This window comes from Drosophila ananassae, assembly GCF_017639315.1.
Source record: "Drosophila ananassae strain 14024-0371.13 chromosome 4 unlocalized genomic scaffold, ASM1763931v2 tig00000054, whole genome shotgun sequence".
Lineage (NCBI taxonomy): Eukaryota > Metazoa > Arthropoda > Insecta > Diptera > Drosophilidae > Drosophila > Drosophila ananassae.
Genome location: NW_025319037.1, coordinates 7,403,144 through 7,421,563, shown reverse-complemented (window position 1 = coordinate 7,421,563; position 18,420 = coordinate 7,403,144). Strand labels below are relative to the sequence as shown.

The following is an 18,420-nucleotide window of genomic DNA, read 5'->3' as shown; positions in this document are numbered from 1 at the left end:
TTTCACCATTGTTTCACTGCACCGCAACCCAAAAAGGAATAGTATTAACAACTGTTGATGAACGGTCACTGTAAAACTAAAAAACTGCATTAATTAAAAATTCGATTTGGAAACTGGGCACACAATAAGTTTATGTAGAGAAGAAGAAGGAACTAGAAGCGTCGATTGCAAGTTCGGTGTGTGAGTTTTTGCTTTGCTTTGTTAGACAGATGGCGAAATCAAGCGATTGAGCCAGCACTTATATTTCAATAAATAAAGTTAATCATCATAAGGAAGTTTGGTCCTTCAGAGCCAGATTCGTTATTGTTAGTAAAGTAAAGCACCATTGCGATGGAACAACTCAAACGGCTAAAGGGAGTGAGGGGCCGTCTCAAATCCAGCCTCACCAAACTGCTACACACAGCAGAAAACTCTTCCCTCAAGCGCTCACAGGAGCCGACAACACCAACAACAACGAGACATGCAGAAGGAGATTCAATAGCTAACAACGACGCTATTTCTCGCTTAGTGCAGCAACAACAAGAGTTTTTCGAACGCCTAGGAGCAACTTCAACACCAACCCAGGCTGACGCCGCGGCGCCAGTAAGGGAGACAGAATTACCGAAAATACAAATAAAACCGTTTGGTGGCATTTACAAGGAGTGGCCAGCCTTCAAAGCACTGTACATAAGCACTGTACATAGCAAGCAACATCTGGGTAAGATACAAAAGTACCACTATCTAAAATCGTTCCTCGTGGACGAGGCTGCAAGTTTGGTACGCCATTTGCCGATTTCTGAGACGGCATATGACAACGCTTGGGAGCGCCTCAACGAGAGATACGATCGACCACGGCAAATTATTCACAACCTGTTGGACACCTTTATGGAGCTACCATCGACTAATAATGGAGAGGTATCCATATTGCGTAGCATATCAGATGGTGCAAATGAGGTCATCCGTGCATTGGACTCAATTGGCCATATGGACCGAGACTGCTGGGTTATCCATTTATTGCTGAATAAAATCGATCCAGAGTCACGCCGCAAATCGGTAGATGCAAGCCGTGCTTCAAATTCACCAAAAGTCGAAGAGTTTTTCAAGTTCCTGGATGCACGATGTGAAGAATTTGAGCTGTGTCAAAGCGATCCTGCACCGAGACAGGGTGGTAACAACAAGAAGACAAGCAGAGTCATGGTAACTGCTGCGCTGACAAAATGCGTGAATTGTAATGCGGATGGGCATCAACTGTCTAAGTGTCCTCAATTCATTGGTTTGTCTATCGACCAACGCCGTTCTTTTGTAAAGCACAAATCTCTCTGCTTCAACTGTCTCAAACCAGGTCACAGGTCATCAAACTGTAGCTCAAAGTACAACTGTCAGCAGTGTGGCAGCAGACACCACACACTCATACACACGCATGCTATGCAGACCAACGAGGGTCAAATCATATCCACGTCTTCAAGCGATCACAAGGATCCGGACACGACATCGGTGACTGCGAGTCACATGTCACAGGCACTACTCACGCCAACCCTATTGTCACATGGGCAAGTAGGACGAACATGTACTTTGCCAACTGCATTGGTACACATCCGCAACTCTCAAGGCACATACACAAACTGTCGGGTGCTACTCGACACGGGCTCGGAGTTATCATATGTATCGGAACGCTGTATTAAGGCACTGGGTCTTAGTCGGGTTCCTGGCCGAATTCTCATTTCCGGCATTTCTTCAATCAAGGCCGATACCACGAGGGGATTCAGCACACTCACGATCAAGTCTCGAGTTTCTGATCACTCGCTACAAGTAAAAGCTCATATTCTAGGAAAAATCACATCTATGCTGGCAAGGGAAAACATTGATGCATCTGCGCTTGAGATCTTCAATGGGATTCCGCTTGCAGACACTGAATTCAACTCGGCATCGCCTATAGACGTCCTACTAGGCACCGATTCTGTATGGGCTATTTTAACCGGCAACAGGAAGCTGGATGCGCAAGGCAACATAATAGCTATTTCAACAATCTTTGGATGGGTTATCACATCGATTGCGTATCAAAATCCATCAATCACCACGTCATTTTTGTCTACAGTCGATATCCATGCTACTCTACAAAGGTTTTGGGAAATCGAGGACTCCCAAATCACCACTCACCATGATCCTGAAAATGTTAAGGTTGAAGAGCATTTTCAAACCACGCCCTCACGCGACTGCAAGGGAAGATACACCGTAGAGCTTCCATTCAAGGATGCAGATCCACAATTCACTGACACTCTGCAGGGAGCAACCCAACGCTTTGCTTCTGTGGAGCGCCGTCTACATAGAGACACAGATCTGCACTCACGGTATGTACAATTCATGCAAGAGTATATTTCTCTAGGCCACATGGGCCAATTGAACCCTGACGAAATTCTCACCAACGATGGAAGGGTATTCTACATGCCACATCACCCTGTACTTGGAAAGAAACTACGAGTAGTTTTTGACGGTTCATTCCAAGATTCTTCTGGTCAATCTTTAAACGACACCCTGAACGTTGGGCCGAGCATTCAACGAAACCTGTTCGATGTATGCGTACGCTTTCGCCTACATAAATACGTTTTTTCTGCGGACATCATCAAGATGTTCAGGCAAATTTGGATCAACAAGCATCACCGCAACTATCAACGTATCGTTTGGAGAGAACATCCTTCAGCTCCACTTCTACATTACCAACTCTGCACTGTAACCTATGGCACTGCGTGTGCACCATTTCTGGCTGTACGGGTTCTTGAGCAACTGGCCAGAGACTACCAACATTTGTATCCAACTGCTGCGCGCATTCTTCTTGAAGATTTCTACGTTGACGACGTTTTAACAGGAGCTGACACCGAGGAAAAGCTTCTACAATACAAACAAGAACTAATTCAACTAATGTCATGTGCTCAACTCGAGCTTGGAAAATGGATTTCCAACAGCAACCGCGTTGTCGACCCTGAGACAACAATCACAAACAATACATCATACAGTCCACTCGAAACTACGAACAAGGTTTTGGGAATTCATTGGCAACCGCACACGGACACATTGGCATACAAGGTATCTTTGCCCAGCGAGGGAAAGATTACAAAACGGCAAGTTTTATCAGACGTGTCTCGCATATTCGACCCACTTGGATTGGTGGCTCCAGTGGTTATTCAATTCAAAATCCTGTTCCAAGAACTTTGGGTTCTCAACTTAGACTGGGACAGCCCGCTACCGCTCAGCCTGGAAGATTGGTATCTCAAATGCAAGCACGATATCAACACGCTCAATGAACTTGAGGTTCCACGCTACATTGGCAACTCTACTGACACAATTGAATTGCACGCCTTCTCGGACGCATCTATAAAAGCCTACGCCGCTGCCGTGTACAGTAGAGTCACTCTCCCTGATGGTAACATACAGGTTACTCTTATTGCTGCAAAGACTCGTGTTGCACCGCTCAAAACACAATCACTTCGACGCCTGGAATTGTGCGGCGCACTGCTACTAAGTCGACTCATCAACTCAGTCAAAGCTGCACTGAAAAACTACAACGTCACTGTTTACGCCTGGTGCGACTCTACCATTGTTTTGGCTTGGCTCTCGCACATACCTGCCAAACTAAAGACTTTCGTCGCAAACCGCACTGCCGAAATCCTCAGCATCATTCCACGAGATCACTGGCAACATGTCAAATCAGATGACAACCCTGCTGACTGCGCTTCAAGGGGCATGCTAGCTGCTGACTTAGTAAACCACAACCTATGGTGGAAGGGCCCACACTGGCTATACTCAACCGAAGCTGAATGGGTAAAAACCCCTAGCACTCCTCATTCTAGTTTCATTTCAGATGAACAAGTCCAGGCTGAAGTAAAAGGTTCCGCTTTCACGACAATGAGAACATCCAACACTGAAACCTCACTATTGGATGAACTGATCGACCGTGTCTCCTCGTGGCCGAAGCTACTTCGTATTCTCGCCTACGTTCTCAAGTTCATCCGACGCACTCGCAGAAAATCCAACACCGCTACGCTGACACTTGAGGAGATCCATGACGCACGGATCCTGTACCTGCGCCATGCCCAAGACGAATTCCAAGCTGACTACAAGCGACTCCTCAACCAGCAAGATTTGGGAAACAAATCAAAATTGCGCACCCTTTCACCGCAAATCGACAAACATGGACTCCTGCGAGTGGGTGGCCGCTTAGGTAACTCAGAATTGCCAGCGGATGTGCAGCATCCAATAATTATGCCCAAATCTCATCGCATAACAAAACTCATTCTGGAACATGAGCACCGGATTCACTTACATCCTGGAGTATCGGCGTTATTCGTCATCGCACGCCAACGCTACTGGGTGTTTGGCGCACGCAACCTCATTCAAAAGATCACGCATGACTGTCTAAAATGCTTTAGACAACGGCAACACACATCTCACCAATTCATGTCAGATCTGCCGTCTGTCCGGGTTCGGCAGGCATTTCCGTTTGCAAACACTGGCTGCGACTACGCCGGGCCAATCACCCTCAAGGTCCACAAGGGACGAAATCCACGCAAGGAAAATGGTTATATCTGCCTATTTGTATGCCTAGCCACTTCTGCCTTGCATTTGGAATTGGCTACAGATCTTACAACCGACACATTCTTGGCGGCACTCAGACGATTTATCTCTCGTCGCGGAAAATGCTCGCAAATGTATAGCGACAACGGGAGAAACTTCGTCGGGGCAAAAAGGCTATTAAACGAAATGCAAACTCTTCTGAAGTCAGACGAACACAACAACACTGTACTGAAGGCCCTGGCAGACGAAGGAATCAACTGGAATTTCATTCCCCCCCATGCACCACACTGGGGTGGCAAATGGGAATCAGCTGTGCGCTCTGTCAAACTGCATCTTCATAGAGTCATTGGCAAGAACGTCCTCACCTTTGAGAAAATGCACACACTTCTCGCCCAAATAGAAGCTGTGGTCAACTCACGTCCACTATTCTCAACTTCGGACACTGAGGACAACTATCTGTCGCCAGCACACTGCCTCATTGGTCGTCCCTACACGACAGTACCAGAAGGCGATCTATCTAATGTACCAATCATCCGTTTGGATTATTGGCAACAGACTCAAGCTATGCTGCAAGGCTTCTGGAAACAATGGCACATGAAATATCTTACATCACTCCAGCATCGGCCAAAGTGGATGAACAAATCGGTCAACATGGCCAAGGATGACATCGTGCTCCTTAAGGATTCTCACACCCCGCCAGCAGCATGGCCTCTCGGAAGAGTCATCGAAACGTATCCAGGGAAGGATGGAATGGTCCGCGCTGTACGACTTAGGACTCCAACTGGAGAAACCACCCGTCCAATTGTCAAGCTCGCCCTATTACCCAATTCTTAAACAGTGTTTCAGGGGAGACCGGGATGTTGATGAACGGTCACTGTAAAACTAAAAAACTGCATTAATTAACAATTCGATTTGGAAACTGGGCACACAATAAGTTTATGTAGAGAAGAAGAAGGAACTAGAAGCGTCGATTGCAAGTTCGGTGTGTGAGTTTTTGCTTTGCTTTGTTAGACAGATGGCGAAATCAAGCGATTGAGCCAGCACTTATATTTCAATAAATAAAGTTAATCATCAACAACAATTCCGGGTGTGCTAGTGAAATCAAGATTAGACGAGCATCCAATTTTAGGTAGAACGATTGTTATGTTGTCGAATATTAATATATGAACACAGAGAAAAGTTAAATCCGGATCACTGGTCTCGAGTATCAAAGTTTTTGATCAGACTAAGATCTAATCTAACATCTGTTAAAGAAAGGTTCAAACTTAATATTTCAATACCTACTATTCTCAATACTTCAATAACAATTGAAGCTGGTGACGAACCAGAATGAAAAGAAGTTATTGACCAACAAGAAATAGAAGAAAGCGATATTAACAACCTTATGGTTCCGGCAATCCTTATTCAATCTGAATTATCAGACCAGGACTTGTCCGACTCTGAATTTAACGACAGCGTTGTAGAATTAAAACCAACCGCAATGGCTGACGAGAGCATTGCCCAAAGGGCATACATTAAAGAAATATCGAATGCCATCCCGGAATTTAACGGGCAAAGGTTACACCTTCAAAGATTTATAATAGCTTTGAGGTTAGTTAACCTAACGAAAGGCACATTCGAGAATTTGGCTGTAGATGTAATTAAATCCAAAATAATTGGATCAACTTTATACAGAGTCCAAAATGAAAGAACAATAGAAGCAATAATCAGAAAACTACAAGACACTATAGTCGGAGAAACCTCTGACATAATTAAAGCCAAAATGGCGAAAACAACCCAGAAAGGCAAAACTGCGGAAAAATTCACGACGGAAATAGACAACTTAAGAAAGCTCCTAGAAGCTTCGTACATTGACGAAGGCCTATCGGCCGAACACGCTGACAAATTCAGTACCAAGGAGGCCATAACCACAATGGTTAAAAACTGTGAGCATGGCCGCCTCAAAACAATATTGGAAGCAGGCACTTTCATAACTATGAATGAAGCCGTCACAAAGTACATACAATGCAGTACTGAAATGACAGGTAATGCCAATTCAACATTATACACCCAACGAGGAAATAATTATCGCGGTAATAATTTCAGAAACAATTATCGCAGTAGAGGTAATAATCGAGGTAATTATAACAATACCAGATATTACCAGAATAACGGTTATAATCAAAACAATAGCTACTACTGAAATAACGGTAACCAGAATAATGGTTATTACACAAACAACAACCGCGGCGGAAATAACCGTGGTGGAAACAACCGCGGCGGAACTAGCCGTGGGGGAAACAGCATTAATAACGGTAATAATAATAATAACCAAAATAACAATATAAGGATAGCCCAAACGAATTCGGAAAACTCTCAAATACCTTTAGATACACGTCAGTAAAAAATAACAAGATTCACACTATAAATGTCAGTCGAAGTACATTCGTTAGTTTCATAAACGCAGCAACAGGAAAAGAATTAATTTTTCTACTAGATACAGGTGCAGAAATTTCCATATTAAAGGAAAATTCTGATAATTTTCAAAACATTCAAGATGATAATATCATAAACATACAGGGTATAAGCCAAGAGGTTACCAAATCAAAAGGCATAACTTCTATTGAAATTCAGACTTCTAAGTACATCATCCCACATGATTTCCATATAGTAAATGTGCAATTCGCTATTCCTTGTGATGGGATACTGGGAATAGATTTTATCAAAAGGTACAATTGTCAATTAGACTTCAAGCCTTCTGAAGACTGGCTTGTAATTAGACCAAATAATCTCAAATATCCAATTTATGTTCCGATAACATACAGTTATGGCAACAACTCCCTAATTCTGCCAGCAAGATCCCAAGTCATCCGAAAAGTTAAGATAAACTCCGAAGAAAATAGTGTACTGATTCCGAATCAAGAGATTCATAAAGGTATCTATATAGCAAATACCATAGCAACAGTCCAGAATGCATATATAAGACTACTAAATACCACAAATATAGATCAGGTAGTTAATATTAAAAATATTCATCATGAACCACTTTCAAACTACGATGTAGTAAAAACAGACCCCGAAAACCATAAAAAAAACTGTATTATCCCAACTTACAAAAAACTTCCCACCTCAATTCAATGATCAACTTACAAAATTATGCACCCAGTATAGTGATGTATTCGGACTAGAAACCGAAGCGATCCCTTTAAATAATTTATATAAATAAAAACTGAGATTAAGTGATGATGAACCCGTATATACAAAAAATTACAGAAACCCTCATAGTCAACAAGACGAAATTCAAAAACAAGTCCAAAAACTCATTAATGATGAAACAGTAGAACCCTCTGTATCGCCTTATAATAGCCCACTTTTGCTAGTACCAAAAAAGTAATAAAAAATGGCGATTAGTAATAGATTATCGTCAAATTAATAAAAAAACTCTTATCTGATAAATTTCCACTCCCTAGAATCGATGACATTTTAGATCAACTAGGTAGAGCAAAGTATTTCTCATGTCTCGACTTAATGTCCGGTTTTCACCAAATTGAACTCGAAAAAAATTCACGAGATATAACATCCTTTTCAACGAACAATGGTTCATATCGTTTCACGCGATTACCATTCGGTTTAAAAATAGCGCCAAACTCCTTTCAAAGAATGATGACTATAGCTTTCTCTGGATTGGAGCCTTCCCAAGCATTTCTTTACATGGATGACTTAATAGTCATAGGTTGCTCCGAAAATCACATGCTCAAGAACCTCACTGATGTTTCTCACTCCTCACTAAAGTTACATCCCGAAAAATGTTCATTTTTCATGCATGAAGTCACCTTCCTAGGACATAAATGCACAAATAAAGGAATCTTGCCCGACGACAAAAAATACGTCATTCAAAATTACCCAGTCCCACATGATGTGGACAGCGCTAGAAGATTCGTTGCATTTTGTAATTATTACAGACGTTTCATAAAGAATTTTGCAGAATACTCCCGTCACATAACAAGATTATGTAGGAAAAATGTAAAATTCGAATGGACAACAGAATGTCAAAACGCTTTCGAACATCTAAAATCAGCATTAATAAACCCAACTCTGTTGCAATACCCAGATTTTAGCAAAGAATTTTGCATAATTACAGATGCTAGCAAATACGCTTGTGGAGCAGTACTAACTCAGAATAAAAATGGATTACAGCTTCCAGTTGCATACGCATCAAGATCCTTTACGAAAGGTGAAAGCAACAAGAGCACTACAGAACAAGAATTAGCAGCTATTCATTGGGCAATAACATACTTCAGACCATATATTTATGGTAGACACTGTCAAAACAGACCACAGAGCACTTACCTATTTATTTTCAATGATAAATCCCAGTTCCAAACTAACACGAATGAGACTTGAATTAGAGGAATATAATTTTACAGTAGAGTATCTAAAGGGTAAAGATAATTATGTAGCTGATGCGCTGTCTAGAATAACAATCACCGACTTGAAAAACATACATTTAAACATTAAAATTCTGAAAGTCACTACCAGAAACCAAAGTAGACAAAAATCCTGCGCATGAAAAGAAAAAATAGAATTGCATAAGCAATCCATAGAAAAAGCTTCAAAGCCCAACGTATATGAAGTCATTAATAATGATGAAGTACGTAAAGTAGTGACCTTGCATGTAAATGACAATATGTGTTTATTTAAGCACGGAAGGAAAATTACAGCAAGATATAATGTTAGCGATTTGTATACTAATGGAACCCTTGACTTAGGTCAATTCTTTCAAAGGCTTGAAAAGCAAGCCGGTATGCACAAAATCAGCCAACTTAAAGTGGCACCGTGGGAAAATATCTTTGAACATGTTTTAATTGATAATTTTAAAAATATGGGCAATTATATATTGAAATCATTAAGAGTAGCGCTACTCAACCCGGTGACCGTAAAAAAAAATAATAAAGAAAAAAAGGCAATATTGGCTACATTTCACGATGATCCAATACAAGGTGGTCATACAGGCATTACTAAAACCTTGGTCAAGGTCCAGAGGCATTATTACTGGAAAAATATGTCCAAATACATAAAAGAGTACATAAAGAAATGTCCTAAATGCCAAAAGTCTAAAACAACTAAACACACTAAGACCCCATTAACTATAACTGAAACTCCACAAAGAGCTTTCGATAGAGTTATTGTGGATACGGTTGGTCCACTACCAAAGTCAAACAATGGAAACGAGTATGCAGTAACACTCATATGCGATTTAACCAAATACCTGGTAGCGATACCAATACCAAATAAAAGTGCAAATACGGTAGCAAAAGCTATATTTGAAGATTTTATTCTAAAGTACGGTCCAATGAAGACGTTCATTACGGACATGGGAACGGAATATAAAAATTCAATTATTGAAGGTCTATGTAAAAATTTAAATATTGAAAACATAACTTCTACTGCACATCATCACCAAACTGTAGGCACCGTGGAGCGAAGCCACAGAACACTCAATGAGTACATTCGTTCATACATTTCAGTTGACAAAACGGATTGGGATGTATGGCTACAATACTTCGTCTATTGCTTTAATACGACCCCCTCGATGGCACATGACTATTGTCCATACGAGCTAGTTTTTGGTAAAACTTCAAATTTACCTAAGCATTTTAATAGCATAAAAAACATAAAACCTCTTTATAATATAGAAGATTATGCTAAGGAATCAAAATTCAGATTAGAACAGGCATTTAAGAGAGCCAGACTAATGCTAGAATCTCATAAAATAAAACAAAAAATTATTTACGACAAAACTAGTTTAGATGTTGAGTTGGAAATAGGAGATAAGGTCTTATTAAAAAATGAAACTGGACATAAGCTAGATTTTAAATATACAGGCCCTATAAGGTAGAACAAATAGGAGATGGGGATAATATAACTATATTAGACAATAAAAATAAAAAACAAATAGTACATAAAGATAGATTAAAACTTTTTATTTCATAATCAATCAACATTTCATAAATATATCACGTATGGCCATACATAAATAAATAAATAAAAAAAAATAAATAAATAAATAAAAAAAAAGAGAAAAATAAGCATACCAAATATAACACTAAAAAAAAAACTTATTGTTAACATCATTTATTAAATTTTTTACAATCTATGTTAGAAAATAACTTCATTATATTACGTTATTTTTCAAAAGGAGGGAGATGTAATATGCACATATATGCACTATTAATATTATATATATATATATCGACCACCCACTGTACCAAGAGTACTTAAAGGGCAACACTGTAACACTTTGTCGCAGTTTTTATGTTATCCAAGGAATCGGTCATAAACCATAAATAAACCATAAATCGGTCAGCTGCTCCGAATACAAAGCAAACCTTAAATAAAATAAAGATATGCTAAACCTTCAAACCAACCGATATAATCAATAAAAACTGGGAACACGACCACAAACCTGGGGAGCCTTCAACATAACACTACACTGGCCACCCCAAATTCCGTGCCTTGGAAATTCGACTTCATAATATCTCAGTATAAATGAGCAATTGTCTGATATGTCCTCTGTGATACCACCAGACCCAATAATTCAAACCTCCTTAAGAGCCACCGAACAGGGTTATCAGGCGACTCAGTATTAGTTACTCGGTAGAATCAGTATTAGTTACGGCGGCAACAAAACCCTTGCTGGTGATCCCACCATCGAAACAAATTTTGGTTTCCCGGCTTGCCCCTGATACTTCTGAGATTGATATCTCGGCTTATATCAAAACCGAATCAAAATCCAACATAAAGGTAGTAGATATTGCAAAATTGAAATACTCATACACCAAGCAAACGTCATCTTTTAAAATAAGTGTGCCCGTGCAGTTGTTTAAGACGGCTTGTTCCACCAGCTTTTGGGCAAAATGTAATGACAGAATACCAAACTGTATTCTGCATTAAATCTGGTTAAAGCCGGAGAGCTTAAGCTACAAAGTTTTTCCAAGTAAGTACTCTACTTTTAATTTTACACCACGTTATAAAACACTGGGAAGGGGAGGAGGAGTGTTAATTTCTGTAGACTTCAAATTCGCTTCTAAAGAGGTAAAATCACAAGAGTTTGATGACATAAAAATTCTTTGTATCAAAATCTATTTCCGGTCCTCTTCTTTTCGTTGCTGGTCGTCTGTCTGATGGTGACCAGATGGTCGCCCTGTGTGACTCTAGAAGGATAAATATTATCTTGCACAAATTTTAATACACTTTAAATATATTTTCGACTCTTGCCTGCCATGGAAATATCCGTCCGCTTCAACTAATCCGCCTTGGTATACAAGGCACCTATTAAATTTAAAGAACTTTAAGACTAAACTCTTAAATAAACATAAAATAACTGGCTTTTTATTTAGTTTACAGCCACTTAGTGTGGGTTAGTAGCTCGGTCTAACGCAGAATGTTATAAAAGTTATATTCGTCGCTGCCGGATTCAGTTTACTGAGGATCCGAATCAGTTTTATAACTTTGTAAACTCTAAGCGCTAACATTTATCTTTTCCTGCTCTGCTTAAGTTTGAGGACTCATATGCAAGCACTGATCAGGCAATGGTCGATCTCTTTGCACAGTTCTTTTAAACAACTTATTCACCTAGCTCCAGTCCATCTCAGCCTTAGGCTTACAATATTCAATCAACCAAATATATATTTTCCATCGTTTGATAAGAGTGGTTTATTATCGGATCTTCTTAAGGTTAAGCCCGTGTATTTGCCAGACCCCGATGGAGTACCAGGTTGTGTCGTGAAGATCTGGGACGTTACTAAACCAGCTAAACTTACAAAAGATATGATTTCAACGTAGAAACAGTTTTACATAGCCATGACTTTTTGAAAATAAGTCATAAGTCCTTTTTAATTGATGAAAATATTTTTTAACTTACTATTATAAATTCAAAAAAATTATTTCGAGTTTTTCCTGAAATCCAAAGTTAAAACGTGGTATGATCTATGTAGAATTAATGTAGAAGATTTTGTAGAAGTTGAATTGTTTTGAAGTCTAGTATAAGTTAGCATGGGGCGGAGCGGGAGCGCAAGAAAAGCTCACTTGCGCTCTCCCGCGAATTCGCCCCGCTCCGCCGCAATAGATAAGCTAGGCTTAAGTTCTTTTGGTAAAAATATAGCGATTTATAACGTTGAGTCGAACGCTTGTGAATTATTTTTCAAACTGTAAACTCTAAAACTGTTTCTTTATTCAAAACGTATCTATTGCAGGTTCAGCTTGTTTAGTAAAGCTTTACAGAAGTTGTAGATAGCCATGACTTTTTGAAAATATGAGATTAAAAACTCCAATTTAATTTAAGAAAATATTGTTGAACCACCTATATTAAATTCAATAAAATTATTCCGAGTTTTTCCTTAAATCCAAAATTAAAACATGGTATGATCTACTGATTTCAATAAGAAAATAAAAATCTTCCATAGAAAAATGTTTGGGGAAAAATCATAGAAGAGCAAAAATTAACGTAGAAAATCTGAGATTTCAACTTTGGATGAGTATTCCAAAGATATGGTAACTGCTAGATACCATTTTTTAATTTTAGTTGGTACACATACATTTCAAAAATGATATGTACTGGAAACAATGATGGTCGTAGCCATTTCACGGCCTACATAATTCAATATATGGTAAAATTTGATCAATTTCTTCTCTGAGGTGTACCGCGGAAACGGTGGGTGATAGAACCTATGTTTGTTCTGGACTTTGGTTCAGGGGAGCCTAAAGGTTATGGAGCAGGTAAAATTATGCGTGGATATTTTTTGCTGTTGGCCTGTGTTATTAAATAAAAAGCAACAAAAACAGTGACAGTGACACAAAAATACATTGAAAACAAAAAAAAAAGTTGTCCGCGACGGTTGTGTTGTGAACATTTAAAAAACAATAAAAAAAAAACAATTTAAAGTTCGCGTCGCGAAGCAACATTTATATCTGGAGTCATCGTCATCTCCATGTCCGGCACCTCCATCGACTGTCCTAGGGAAGTAGCCGTAGGATTAAAGGATCCAAAATCAAAACTGCAGGTATTTGTGCAAAAAATTGAAAGTCGAAAAAAGACAAAATAATATTCGTCTTGTGCTGGAATATTGCACCCTCCTTTCAATTCTTGGCGCATACGTACTTTAAAGTAGAGTAGAGCTAAATTCATTAGTAGAGCTAAAGTGAATAATAAAGTTATATATAAATTTTATTAAATATGGCCAATACATATGAAAAATTGCCTTTGGAAAAAAATAAAGACGCATAAATTATTCAAAAATCACTGTCGCCCCCTACCCGTCTCATTAATTCTGAATAAAACGAGACAAATTTCATCAACAAATTTTTAAAATTGGTGAAGTTACAACGCTTTTTCCAAAAAAAGTCAATAAAACCATGCGAGCACTATAAGAAGAAGAGCATATTCCTGTCTTATACACACAGGTACTCCGGAGCGCACTCAAGGTTGAGTTGACTTTTTTTGGGAAAAGCGTTGTAACTTCACCAATTTTAAAAATTTGAAATTGATGAATTTTGTTTTGAAATGACACAATTTCTGTAAGTTGTACCGAAAAACTGGAATCAAAATCCGAAAAACACGAATAAAAGTCGAAAACTTCAGTTTCAGGTGTAAAAATGTTGTCCTTTTTGTTCAACAAAATCAAAGATATATTTTTTTTTCAAAAGCTACAACATTTAACTATTGAAAAAACCGAAAATTTCGAAATCGGTTGAAAAAAACGAGTTCAGGAATTTTTAAGCGCAAAAAAGTCCCGAAAAATGGTTTTTTAACCATAAACCAAGATTTTGAGGGTGTTACAAATATTTCAAACATGGTTTTGTGATATGCTCGACCCAATAAACAATTCCTACTATGTCACTTCAAAAGTTCAGAATCACTGTAACACCGTGTAATTGGTACATACAAATAGACGGTACATAATAAATAAAGACGCATAAATTATTCCAAAATCACTGTCGCCCCTACCCATCGTTTTCGATATTGTAAATATTTGCCAATAAAATAGATAAAGTGCAGCCCAAAAAAATATTTTATATATTTGTGCATAACCATAGCGGTGAACTTATCGTTTTCGCCTCCCTCCGTTATCCGCTGTTGTATGTATACACGTATATGCAATTTTGGAGCCTTTTATTCAACGGACGCCAAGTGACGCGATACCCTGGTTCGGTATATTGTTTTCGGTATCACTGGCGAACAAATATTAAAATACTCAGTGCTTCGACTATATTTTATTCGACTATCAATTAATTAATTAATTATTGTTTTCATTGGTTGATAATTAATTATTTATTTTTTATTATAAAAAATAAAAAATTACAATCCACAGAATTACTTTAAAATAAACATTTAAATAAAAGTAATTTAGTAAATTAATTAATTATTATTGTTTTCGTTTTTTGTACCAAAATTAAAATTAAAATTTTTTTAATTTTTATACATATTAAAATTTTATTTATTTATTAAATTTTAAATAATTTTTAAATATTTAAATCACAACGAATTCGCTTTTTTTTAGAAAATAAATAATTGTAGAATGGAGAGTAATAAACCCAAAATTAATTCCACGACCCTTTTTGATTTAAAAAGAAGATTAAATGTTAAAGTTAAAAGCATTCGCCGGTTAGAGGAATGTTTGGAAAATGGATCACTTCCTCTAAACAAAACCGAGCTAGAGTGCAGGCTTCAGGTTTTAGATGAGGCAATTTCTAAAGCAAATGAGTTGCAAGACCAGATCGAGCAAATAGATGAATCGGATGATTTCGGAGCCGAGTTGGAAAAATTAGGAATAACTACCAAGGCAAGGATTATGTCCTTATGTAAGGCCTTGAATTCAGCTGAAGACTCCCGTTCAGCTACTGCAAGTTCTGCAGTCCCAACTCGAGCTCGACTTCCTAGTTTGGCATTGCCAAAATTCAGTGGAAATTATTCGGATTTCAAAAATTTCATAAGTCTTTTCGAGACATTAGTTGACAAAGATGTGAACATTCCAGTTACCGAGAAATTTAATCATTTAATTTCTTGCCTCTCTGGTGAAGCCTTAGGAACTGTCAAGGCATTCCAGGTCACCGAGAGTAATTACGACAAAGCTATCGCTAGTCTAAAAAGAGTTTATGATATCTGCGTCGTCTGCGTCGTCATTGAGGGGTCTCATCGACACTGTGTCATCAATTTATGGATCCTTATTATCCATAGGAGATGATACTAAAATTGCAAACTCAATGATTATTCATTTAGTTTTGAGTAGAGTGGATCCACTGACCAAGCAAAAATGGGAAGAGTCACTGGATTATGAGGAATTGCCGCTATGGTCCGATTTCGAAAAAATACTAAATCGTAGATACCAGCATCTGTCCGCTGAAGACACTGGCAACTCAAAACTGGGTTTAGCAAGCAACTGAATAGAACTTCGTTTATTTTGGCCCAGTTTTGGCCCAACCATTTTTTGGCCCAGTGCAGTCCGTTTGCTCGCCTTGCTGTAATGCAAAGGTTTGAGTTTGTTAGCGAAGTTGGTAGCGAAGTGCGAATCGACCAGGTGTCAAATCTGTGCAAGATCGCACCATAAACTTCTGCACCGATTAACAGTGACTGAAAATAACTTAGCGTTACCACCACCCACACAAAATCCTCCTCCAGCGTTAACGAATGATGGCCCTTCTGTAGAAAAGGTTTTGTTAGCAACGTCGATCGTAAGCGTTCGAACAAATAATGGTGAGCATATATTGGCCCGAGCATTACTTGACTCAGGGTCACAAATGAATTTTATTACAGAAGATCTTGCTCAACGCTTACAGATCTTAGGGAGCAATCGTGCATCAACTTGCTTGGAATTGGTCAAACTAATTCACAAGTAAAGAAAAAGATACACACCGTGGTGAAGTCGAAAGTCAATGGTAGCGAGTTTCCGTTCGACTTTTGGGTTTTGAAAACAATTTCAGGCTATCCCCCTGACCAGTCAGTGAACGCGAAGGATTGGACCCTACCAAAGAACTTGCCATTAGCAGACCCATATTTTTACAAACCTCCGCGAATAGATATGCTAATTGGAGCTGAGTCATTTTTCGAACTGTTGTCCGTTGGCCAAATAAAGCAAGGTCCGAACCATCCCATCCTTCAAAAAACTCTCCTTGGGTGGATAGTATCGGGAAAATACATGGCAAATTCTTCAACTCCTCAACAACCGGTCTCTAGCCTGAATTGCCAGGAAGAAAAATTAGAATCGATAGATCACAATTAGAAAAAATTCAGGTCATTGGAAGAAGTTCCATCTTCTAAAAAGATTTTGTCGCCAGAACAGGAGTTTTGTGAGAAACATTATCAAAAGACTACTAGAATACTGCCTTCAGGTCGATTCGAAGTCAGACTTCCATTTAAGTCGGATCCAAGCGTTTTGGGCAACTCATTCGAGATAGCCAAACGCCGTTTTTTGCCGCTCGAGAGAAGATGAATCCCTAGGTCATATGTCCCCTATAAGCAATGATGTTCTTGCTACTCCATACTACGTAATACCCCACCAGTGTGTCTTACGGCCTCAAAGTACAAAGACCAAACTACGAGTCGTATTTGATGCGACCTGTAAGACATCCACACAGAAGTGTTTAAATGAGTTGTTGATGATGGGTCAAACAATTCAGGAAGAGCTTTACTCAACTCTTCTTAGATTTCGGCGAAACAAATTCGCTCTGGTAGCCGACATAAAAAAGATGTATCGTCAAGTGATGATAAATGAAGCAGATCGACGATACCAGTTGATAGTGTAGAGAAAAGACCTGTCTGAGTCCTCGAAATTGTGCAAGCTCAACACCGTTACTTATGGCAATGCACCAGCCCCATTCCTGGCCATAAGGTGTTTGAAGAGGTTGAGTGAATCCGCGAAAAATACATTCCCTCGAGCTGCTCGAGTTATTGGGTCTGACTTTTACGTCGACGACATGTTAACGGGTGCTGGTTGCGTGGAGGAGCTAAAGACAATTAGGTCTGAAGTAACTCAGGTTCTCACTGCACTTGGAAACCGCGTGGAATAAAATTCAGCTTGCCTTGTCACAGTTAGAAGATATCTCAATACCGAGATTTGTGATGAGTGAGCCAATGTTACCAATTGAAATTCATGCCGTCTCTGTCGCATCGATGAAGCCTATGGAGCCTGCGTCTATATCCGTTGCAAATCTGCAGAAGGTAGTAAAGTCTCATTGTTGACTGCAAAGTCGAAAGTAGCGCCGCTCAAGACAAAGACGCTCCCCCGTCTTGAGTTATGTGCCGCTCACCTTCTCGCGGACCTCTGTCGCAAAATAAAACCTCTTATCAAAGCACCGATCGAACGAAGTGTATATTGGTCAGATTCGGAAGTTTGTCTTCATTGGATTCGTTCCCATCCATCGTCGTTGTCAACGTTCGTATCAAATAGAGTTGCTGAGATTCAAGAGTGGTCAGAGGATAGCACGTGGCGGCATGTACCAACTAAACAGAGCCCGGCAGATATTGTGTCAAGAGGTGGAGACGTAAAGGAAACGATAGAATCAATTTGGTTCACAGGTCCATCGTTTTTAACGGAGACGGAAGATAAGTGGCCAACGAGCCCCCGGTTTGATCCGCCACCAGAGATTTTGCAGATGGAAACAAGGTTTTTCCTCTCACTTAAAACTGCTGCGAGTGTTCGTTTACATGGTCCGCTTTATAAAGAAGTGTAAAAAATGAGTAGTTACTTCTGATAATGTACCTTCACCTGTCGAATATCAAGAAGCTTTTAATAAAATTTCCCACATAGTCCAAGAGCATATGTATCAAGAGGAAATTAAAAATATTCGAAAAAATCTTGTTGTTAGCCCAAGCCTACAGAAGCTAAGTCCGTTTGT

The 18,420-nt window shown here is 39.1% G+C and overlaps 2 protein-coding genes across 2 annotated transcripts in view; both read left to right on the top strand.

Annotated features, from left to right (window-relative positions):
- The window catches only part of LOC6505486 (meiosis-specific transcription factor mei4), an 84,161-nt gene that overhangs the window by 45,223 nt on the left and 20,518 nt on the right, over nucleotides 1-18,420 (top strand). The window lies entirely within an intron of this gene.
- Nucleotides 331-5,382, top strand: LOC123257748. Its single transcript, XM_044717686.1, has one exon. It carries the CDS (start codon nucleotides 331-333, stop codon nucleotides 5,380-5,382), a length of 5,052 nt encoding a protein of 1,683 aa, XP_044573621.1.

Coding starts and splice junctions, on each gene's coding strand:
- LOC123257748 (XM_044717686.1), top strand. CDS start 331: ATGGAACAACTCAAACGGCTAAAGGGAGTGAGGGGCCGTCTCAAATCC.